Genomic DNA, 9781 nt, shown 5'->3' with positions numbered 1-9781 from the left:
TTGTTAAAGTCTTTGTTTTAAAGTCTATTTTGTCCGATATAGTATTGCTATTCAGGCTTTCTTTTGATGTCCATTTGCATGATAGATGTTTCTCCATCCGCTCGCTTTCAATCTGCAGGTGTCTTTAGGTCTAAAATGAGTTTCTTGGGGCACCTGGGTGGCTCAGTTGTTAAGCGTCTGCCTTGAGCTCAGGTCATGATCCCAGGGTCCTGGGATCAAACCCCGCATCAGGCTCCCTGCTCGGCGGGGGGCCTGCTTCTCCCTCTCCCCCTGCTTGTGTTCCTGCTCTCGCTCTCTCTCTCTCTCTGTCAAATAAAATCTTTAAAAAATAAAATAAAATGAGTCTCTTGTAGGCAGCATATAGATGGGTCTTGTTTTGTAATCCATTCTGTCACCCTGTGTCTTGATTGCAGTGTTGAGTCCATTTCCATTCAAAGTAATTATTATTTATTTTTTATTTATTTTTAAAGATTTATTTATTTGACAGAAAGAGATACAGTGAGAGAGGGATGTTGATGGTCGTTTAAGTCCGAACCTATTCTTTACTCCTTGCCTTCCTATGTTTTAGGTATATGGTGTCATATTTTACATCCTTTTATTTTGTGAGTTCCTTGTCTGATTTTTTATTGAAATGTTCATTTTTACCACTTTTGTGAGTCCTACGTCACACTCTCATTTCTGGTCTTTCCTTTTCACTCAAAGAATCCCTTTTAATATTTGTTGCAGAGCTGGTTTACTGGTCATGAACTCCTTTAATTTTTGTTGTCTGGGAAACTCTCTCTCTCCTTCTATTCTGAATCATAGCCTTGCTGGATAGAGTATTCTTGGCTGCCAGTTTTTCCCATTTAGCACTTTGAATATATCCTGCCACTCCTTTCTGGCTTGGAAAGTGTCTGCTGAAAAATCTACTGATAGCCTTATGGGTTTCCCTTGTAAGTTACCGACTTCTTTTGTCTTGCTGCTTTTAAATTTTTTATTACTGTATTTTGTTATTTAATTACATTATGTCTTGGTGTGGATCTGCTTTTATTGATTTTGTTGGGGGCTCTCTGTGCCTTCTGGATCTAGCTGTTTCCTTCCCAGATTAGGGAAGTTTTCAGCTATTCTTCAAATAAATTCTTTGCCCCCTTTTTTCTCTCTCTTCTTCTGGGATTCCTATAATACAAATGTTATGTTTGATGGAGTCACTGAGTTCTCTAAGTTATTCTCATTTTGCATGATTCTTTTTCTCTCCTTGTTCAGCTTGATTACTTTCCATTACTCTGTCTTCTAGGTCATTAATTTGTTCCTCTGTTTCTTCCATCTTGCTGTTCATCCCATCAAGCATTTTCTCACTTTGTTTATTGAGCCCTTTATCTCTGCTATATCATTCCTTATCTCTGTGTTAATAGTCTCACTGATGTCCTCCACTCTTTTCTCAAGCCCAGCAAGTATCTTTATGATCATTGCTTTAAATTCTCCATCAGGCATGTTACTTGTGTGTGTTTTGCTTATATCTCAGGCCACATCCTTGTCCTGTTCTTTCATTTGGGACGAATTCTTCTGTCTTATTTTATCTGACTTCGTGCCTGTTTCTCTGTGTTAGGAATGCCAGATACATCTCCTGTTCTTGAGGGTAATGGCTTTATGAATATGAGGTCCTGCAGTGTATTGTACCCTGCTCCCCTGGGCCTGGCGCTTCTGAGAGTGTCTCTAATGTGTGCTGTGTATGCTCTGCTGTTGTGTCTTGGCCACTTAATCCTTTAGACCAGTCATCTGCAGAGGCTCTCTTAAGCTGTTGTGGGCAGTGTTGGTCCCTGGCCTGAATGTGGTGAGTTTTAACTAGCTATGCTCTGGTCTGCTTGTGAAATGAGACGTGTTGCCACTGAGGCTCTGCAGAACTCCCAGGTGGGGAGACATGGTGTGGGCAGGGGTTTGGGCCAGTGTTCTGAGGGAAGGGGGCCTGCTGTGCTGTGACTGAGGGAAGCTGATTGGTAGGGATGGTTCCGCCGAAGTGTGGGGGAGGGGCAGGGCTTGGTCTAGGCAGTTAGGTAGTGAATGTTGGCACTGTGTTGGGTCCTGCAGGTGGCCCTATGCTTATGCTGAGGTGTGGGGGAGAGAAATGGCATCTGCCAGTTCCTTTGTTCCCAGAGGGGTCTCTCCATGAATGCTGCCTCTCTGGGACACGCTCCAGGATGAGCAAATAACCTCCCCACTGTGTGCCCCAGGTGCTCTTCAGATTGCTGTGTCCACATTGCATATCCACTGGCTGTTTGCCCTGGCTTTTCTCCAGGAGCAGCCCAATGTCCTCTGAGCTCTCCCAGGGTCAAGCATGCAACCTTTAAAACTCCAGGCTTTAGGCCCCGCTGGTTGTTAAGAACTCACAAAATTGGGGCCCTCTCTTTCCAAGGTAATTGTGATGGGAATTCTTATTCCCTATGCACTCCCCTGTGGGCTAGTTTGTCTCTTGCCCTTCTCTGTGACCGCAGCAGCCACAATTGGTTTCTCTCCCAAGCTACCTCTCCACTTTCTACCTTCTTCAATGTGGCCTCTTCTCTACCTTTAGTTGTGGTTTGTTATGCCAGTCTTCAGATTGATTTCTGGGGTATTTAGGATGATATGATAATTATCTAGTTGTATTCATGGGATGAGGTGACCTTAGGGTCCTCCTACTCCACCGTCTTCCCCTCCTTCTTGCTGCTTTTAAGATTTCTCTCTCTTTAATTTTTGACATTTTAATTATTATTTGTCTTGGTGGGGACCTCTTTATGTTCAGCAGTTTGGGACTGTCTATGCTTCCTGGGCCTGGAGTCTGTTTCCTTACCGAGGTTAGGGAAGTTTTCAGGTATTATTTCTTTAAGTTTCTGCTCCTTTCTCTCTCTTCTTCTGGGACTCCTATAATGTGAGGTCCCTTTAAGAGCAGAGTTTCTGTTTCCTTTTTTTTTTTAAGATTTTATTTATTTGACAGAGAGAGAGACAGCCAGAGAGGAAACACAAGCAGGGGGAGTGGGAGAGGGAGAAGCAGGCTTCCCGCCGAGCAGGGAGCCCGATGCGGGGCTTGATCCCAGGACACTGGGATCACGACCTGAGCCGAAGGCAGACGCTGAACGACTGAGCCACCCAGGCACCCCAGAGTTTTTATTTCCTATAGCCCTCTGGCTTTCCCCTAGTTAATCCCTGCTGATTTTCAAAGTTCCTAGAGTTTCAAAGAAAGATGTTATGGGGCAGGGTGGGCGGTGGCTCATCTTCCTAGAACAGATCCCCAGGGCTGGGGCAGGAGTGGCTGATGTGGGGTTTGAACCCCTCCCTCCCCAAGGAAGACATCTGTGCATGTACTCTCTCTCCCACCTGTGGGTTCACCCTGCCAAGGGTTTGGCTCCTTACTTGCCCCTCCTACCCTTCTCGATGTGGCTTTTTCTCTATACCTTTAGTAGTGGAAGAGATTTTTGCTAGTTGTCAGGTCATTCTCAAAGTGAGTTGCTCTATATGTAGTTGCAGCCTTGGTGTGTACATGGAAGGGATGAGCTTCCTACTTGGCAGCTTCCACTCTTATATTTTGTCTACTTGCTTCTGCACTAGAATGTGAGCCCCTTAAGGCAGGGACTTTTTGTCCACTTTAGATCCCCAGAATGCAAAACAGTACCTGATCCCATACTAGGTCCTCAATATAGATGTGTAGAATGAATGAGCAGACCTCAAGTAACTTAACATTCATGGAACTTTTTAATTCTGTTAGGATGGAAGAGTTGTAACTTCATGGTTGTCCTACCCTCAGTGCTTCATTTATCTCTATAATTTCTAGGAACTTGGATTTTTGTTTTTTTGTTTTTTTTAAAGATTTTACTTATTTTGGAGCTAGTGTGTGAGTAGGGGGAGGAGCAGAGGGAGAGGGACAAGCGGATTCCGTGCTGAGAGCAGAGCCTGATGCAGGGCCCGATCCCATGACCCTGAGATCACCAGCTGAAATCAAGAGTCGGATGCTCAACTGACTGAGCCATCCAGGCGCCCGAGAACTTGGGCTTTTGTTTTGATCCCCAAAAAAGAGCGAGATATATTTTGGTAATATTTAGCTGTTACTGAGAAACTAAACCAAGATGTAAAAACAGGGCTAAGATTAGGCCATTTATACATTTAATTGGAATAGTAATAACCATAGAAGGTTAAGAGAAATACCCGTTCACTTAATAATTTGTATCAGGAAAAATTATCCCTCTTAAAATTGCTATGGAGGTACAACCCGAAATTTCCTAAATATGTACATTATAGCTAATGTATAATATAAGCCAAATACTTTGTATAGTTGAATAACTAAATACTTGCCTAACTGGCATATGGTTTCTTGACTTTCAGAGACATGTAGAAAAATTCTAAATACCACAGTGCCTCACAGTATAAGCTTATGGGTCTTTTTATTTTTGGTTCATTGTATTTACAAGTACGTGGATTTCTGCACTGTAAAATAACACTCTTCCAAATTAATTACATCCACTTTTGAAATGTTTTAGATTTACACACTCATAGTGGGCCAAACGGGTTTGACTTCCAATATGGCATATGATTTGGGATTATGGAGAGATTCATTAAAGTGAATCTCATGTATGCATGTATTGACTAGTTTAATCATTTAAAGTAATCCTTTGCTTCTTGCAGTTACTGGTGCCCATCTTGAATAATGAAGTTTGAATTTCACAAATGTCCAATAATTCCATTACCTTTCCTGCAGCATGCCTGAGCATATAAGCTATAATAAGGTATTACTCAAGGTAATAAATGATTGTTGCTTATTAAGGACAAAATAAGCCTCTTGATTTGTGTATTTGCTAATAATAGTTCTGCTTGGCTTTAATGTGAACACTGTGAAATAGACAAATTCCCAAAGGATTCTCTGTCAAAATTATAGGTTTAGGCTAAGCTAAAGCACTTGGCTATGTTTTCGTATTTTTAATGTATATGAGAAAGATTCAGAGTTCTCTAGTTCAGAGTTCAGAGTTCTCTCTTTAGAATCACGCTCTTCCCAGAAGTCTCTCTTGCATAGCAACAATGAAAACAGATCCAAGTTAGTGACTCTCTTAAACTAATTCAGTTAACTAAAGCAAAGATTACAGCTTTCATGTTAATAATTATGACATGCTTTGAACAAGTCATTGTATTGTATTTAAGAGCATGACCAGTAAAGAGCTGCCTAAATAAGTAAATCTGTTATGTTTAACAAACACAGATAGTTCTTAGGCATTGGAGCATACCATGATGATGTAAAAAGGTGCTCTGATGTGTTCTTCATACCAGACCGAAACGTCACATTTTGTGCAAATGTCCGTGTTTATACCAGTGTTCTGGAGGGGCAACCTATGGACTAAGCTTCAGCTTAAACACTCATTAGACTGTTAACACAGTTTAACTAATTTGAATGTTCCTTGCTTTTTTAAAACCATATTCTCTTTGAATGTCGGACATACTAACCACGAAATTCTTCATTTGTGCATGTGTTTAAAAGCATTTGGCTTTTTCTACATGGGAATATCTATTGAAAGGAAGAACCCAAGATATTTTCATGTAGAAATAAAAAGCCAAATGCTTTTGTGTCTGAGACTTCTGAAATAGTTGACCCTGTTCAACAGCTACTTGGTCTATAAAATTTGATGTAACTATGATCTCAGTCTCTCATCTGTAGCAAGACAATGCAGCAGCATCTCAGAACTCCGTGAGAAGATATGTCCACCCAAACTCTTTGCTGCCACTTTCTACAGCCTTTGCCATGACATGCATCTCCACTGTGGGACTTGGGGTTTATGGGTTTAATTTTTAGTGTATGTTAATGCAATGGTAGGAACTTTTTTTTTACCCGCAAGAGTAAAATAACCATGGTCGTGAAATAGGTTTTGGGCATTAATCATATCAAAAAATAAATGAAACCCAAGTAAGTCAAAACACTTCATTCTGAAAGTAAGTGTAACCTATAGTAAATGAAATGATTTACTGCTGAAATGCCACAGTCTGATGAGTTTTGTGACCTTACAGTAAACTGGACTTACACCACTCTATCCATTAGAACTTCCACTGAACTTCCGAGAAGACAAGTCCTCTTCTCTCCAACAGTGTAGGAAAAGATTTTGGGGAGTAGCAAGTTATTTTTGCAAAGCTATTTTCTTTATAATGAACAGGCATAACGGTAAGCCAATTTCAAGGTTTACATACAGATAGAAGGAAGCTATACAGGTAAAGTCATCATTATAAGTCATCCTGATTGTAGGATTTTTTATGTTTGTGACTTGGAGCAACCACATCTATCTGAGGACTCGGACTGTGATGGGAATTCGCTCTATAAGAGAAAGCAACATTAAATAAACCTGACAATAAAAGAAATGCAGGCCATGAACAGTTTTTTTTTTTAATATCTATATAAAAAATAACGAGCGATTTACAGATCTCTTTCTCTAATCAGAACCTCAAGTGTGTATATATAAAGGTACTGTACAATATATAAACATTTACAACCAGTACATCCATATTTTGCTTAGCATTCCAAGGCCACATTGCTAAGTCAGTATATAATCAGTACAGTGACAGGTTACTTAGAGAAGAGCCACATCAGACTGACAACATATGACATCGAAGTTATGTCACAGTTAACAATAAAAATAGGATTTTTTTTAATCACTAATTGTGGACTATAGGGAAAATAAATCATTTCTGTGGTGCTAAATTCTCAGCATGGATCAAGCCTCCTAATTTTTCTCTATTCAAGTAGTTACAATAGGTGGGTAATATAGTTCCGGATGGAAGGGGAGTTCAGAAATCTCACTCTGGGAAGCATGTCTCAGCTAGAAGGGCGGCTTCGGTTGGTACGTTAAAGACTTTCACAGTCGGACTCTGAGAGGACAGGGCCTGGACGTACCAGGTTTCACAAGAACAAGATGAACCCAGGTGACAGAACAGGTGTGTTCAAATACTCCATAAAATGGTTTTGTTCTGAGATTGTTCCTTTATTCATAGCTGCTACCGAATGCTGCTACAGGGGCCTGAAAATCCTGGATCTCTTTTATGGAGCTAAAAACGGTCTCTACCTCCCAGCAAACATCTTTACTGAGACTTTTTAAAAGGACTCCGAAAATTTGTATAACAAGCTAAGCAGATGTCTAGTCTCCCTTTCTTGTTTTTTAAATAAGTTAATGTAGCTAGAAATTAAAACGAAATCAGATCTAGCAAGGGCTGTCTACCACCACGCCACGTCGGTCCTCTTGCTGAACAGGTCTGAATGCAAGTTCTGCCTCGAAACACCTGAGCTCGGACAGCTACTGCCGGAGGTGTGGTCCTCTATCTGGGAAGGTGCTCTGCGATCAAGGCCCTCACGATCTGTACGATGTTTTGACTCTTCCCGTACGCACTATGTAGTAACGACTAACGAGTGAGTAGTAGGAGGTCCAACCCAAATATCCAGAAATAGAAACCTGGTAGTTTTTCTCTGAACAGCAGTAAGCAATATTTCCACATGCTTCTTTCTGGTTTCCTAACAAAATAAACTGAAGGAAAAGGCCGACCTGAGATGCTAAGACCACATCAGGGTTGGAAAATAACAGCAGGAGGGGTAACTCTTCATTGCCTAGAGCACTAGCTCATTTTAAACATCCAATTGTAAGTAATATCTGTAAGTTACTTGAAATACCTGATCCAGCCGAATTAAAAACCCTAAGAGAGTGTCGTTATCTGGCTCCATTTTGTTTTTCTTTTCAGTAGTGATGTTCTGGAGTTTCATTTTTAAACTGGGCCTGCGCCATCATCTGTAGCTGTTGGAAGAGGTGACTGCCATCTTTAATGATGAGCGAACAACCCCTTCTTCTGCAAGGACTCGAATGTGTCTCTCTGTAAACATGCAGCATGCTATCGAGGATACCAACTTCCAAGCCAAACCAAGTTTTCTCATTCCTGTGGGAACAGCTGAGTGAAATGGATAAGACAGACATGATACAGTAGATAACTTGGCACAGGTATCAAGGGGGTTGTGACCAGGCCGTGCACGTCGGCACGCGTCACTTGGGACCCCCGCGGAGGCGGGAGGGCGGCCCCGGGGGGCCGGCTGGTTCGCAGTGGTCCTGAAGGCGCTTCATGCAGCCTGGCTACCCAGATGCTCAAATCAAAACGTGTCGTGGTCCAGAATCTCAGAAAAAAGGACTTTGTGGGGTTTTGTTTTGGAAAGATGCCACTTTTTAGTAAGAAAAGATTACAGCTTGTTTTTCTTTGTTTTATACCGAAGGTCACAGCCGTTTCTCGGCCACACCACTAGGGCCTGCCGCTTTGTTTGCACTTGGCACCTTCCAGGGCCCTGGAGTTATGGGTGTTTTCTTAACGGGAGAAGCGCTCTCAGGTTGGAAGCCTCCGCTCTCTCTGGTTCTGTCGGCTGCCTCCTGTTCTTTTCCTCGGGGAGCTTGGGTTTTGTTTAAAACCATCCTTTCTTCATGGTCCTGCTTCAGCTTCTTGTCTGATATTCTGGCATTGTCTCCTGGCTTCTCTTTGCTGGCGCTTGTCTCTCCCAAGGCCGCCTTCTTTCCTTTCTCCCTGTCAGGTAATACTCTACTAGCAGCAGCACTAGTCTTTTTGGATGGAAGAGACTTTTCAGCCATCCTCTTGCTTTGTTTCTCTGGAGACCGTGTTCTGTTTTTTCCAGACTGGCTCTGCTTTGTGTCCTTCTGGACAACACCCGATTCTTCTCTGCCCTCGGAGATCTGCTCGGCCCCATCCCTCGCATGGCCCCCGCCCCTCTGACTTTCCGACTCTGATGGTCGGCCTTTGCTTCCCTCAGTCTTCTGCTGCTTCTTTGGGCTTGAAGACCGTCCTCTGCTTCGTTCGCAGCCATCTTGTCCAGAACCTGCCCTGGTGCCCATCTGCCCTTTACTGTTCCCTCTCCTGGGGCTGAGTGATCGCTCTCTGGGTCTTCTTTTGGGGTCAGTTGGTAGAGGACTGGGAAGCCTGTCTGAACGTCCTTCTGCATGTCGGCTGGCGGGCTTTCTGGGACTAGCAGATCTGCCTCTTTGTGTAACACCGTTTTCTACTCTGAAGAGATTTTTCCTGTCACTCTGACCATGACTGCTGGGTGGATCCCTTTTATTCACATTTTTCTGGAGAAAAGAGTGCTGCTTTTTATCAGATGGATTTTCATTTAAAGTGCTTTTCTTTTCAGGCACACCATCCTTTAATTCCTCGGTCTTTTCACATGTCTGACCTCTCATTAAAGATCCTTCAATTACTGGCACGGGAGACTCCTCAAATACGGAAGCAGGATGGGAAGATGGGGGAAAGGGGGGCTGCTCATCATAAATCACATTTGAAGACGAAGGATTATTAACATCCCAATCACCTACAAAAAGGGATTTGAGTGGAACATCATTAAATTCTAGAATTACAAAGAGGAACAGTAAGTTTTGAACTCTGACAGCCATTTGGATTGGACTAACTGCTTAAATAGCCTGAGTATATATGCTGAGCTCTCTCGAGAAAGGCAGGTCATATAGACAGCAGTACTTGTACACGAGGTGGTTGTACTTGTAGGTCGTTTGTTTAAATATACACAAAATAACAGTCATTCTTCCAATAATTTATGTATAATTAGTGATATGAAGAATTTGTACATCATATATGATAAGTAGTAAAGCCCAATGAAAAACTTAGAAGAAATAAATAATAAAATCGGACCAAATTACTTGGTCCAGGAAGCTTACTAATCTGGCTGTTATCAAAGGATATAGCTTACAGCTATGCAAAATCAGTAACAAAGGAGACCCAACTGTGGTAGCCAGAACGAGGTTCG

The 9781-nt window shown here is 42.2% G+C and overlaps 1 protein-coding gene across 5 annotated transcripts in view; it reads right to left on the bottom strand.

Moving 5' to 3' along the window:
* Positions 1-6353: 6353 nt before the first annotated feature.
* Positions 6354-9781, bottom strand: part of MAGI3 (membrane associated guanylate kinase, WW and PDZ domain containing 3) — a 230754-nt gene continuing 227326 nt past the window's right edge. For 4 of the 5 annotated variants that reach the window (XM_031016887.2, XM_081815695.1, XM_006728471.3 and 1 more), the window contains one exon: positions 6354-9331. In XM_031016887.2, coding sequence (XP_030872747.1) covers positions 8232-9331 — 1100 coding nt within the window. In that variant the 3' untranslated portion in view covers positions 6354-8231. The remainder of the gene's footprint in view (positions 9332-9781) is intronic. The other variant, XM_006728472.3, reaches the window with a different exon arrangement.

The sequence above is a fragment of the Leptonychotes weddellii genome, chromosome 4, assembly GCF_054177405.1.
Source record: "Leptonychotes weddellii isolate Sample4059 chromosome 4, ASM5417740v2, whole genome shotgun sequence".
In the NCBI taxonomy this organism is placed as follows: domain Eukaryota; kingdom Metazoa; phylum Chordata; class Mammalia; order Carnivora; family Phocidae; genus Leptonychotes; species Leptonychotes weddellii.
The sequence above is the reverse complement of the archived record's forward strand: the minus strand, read 5'-3'. Positions and strand labels throughout refer to the sequence as shown.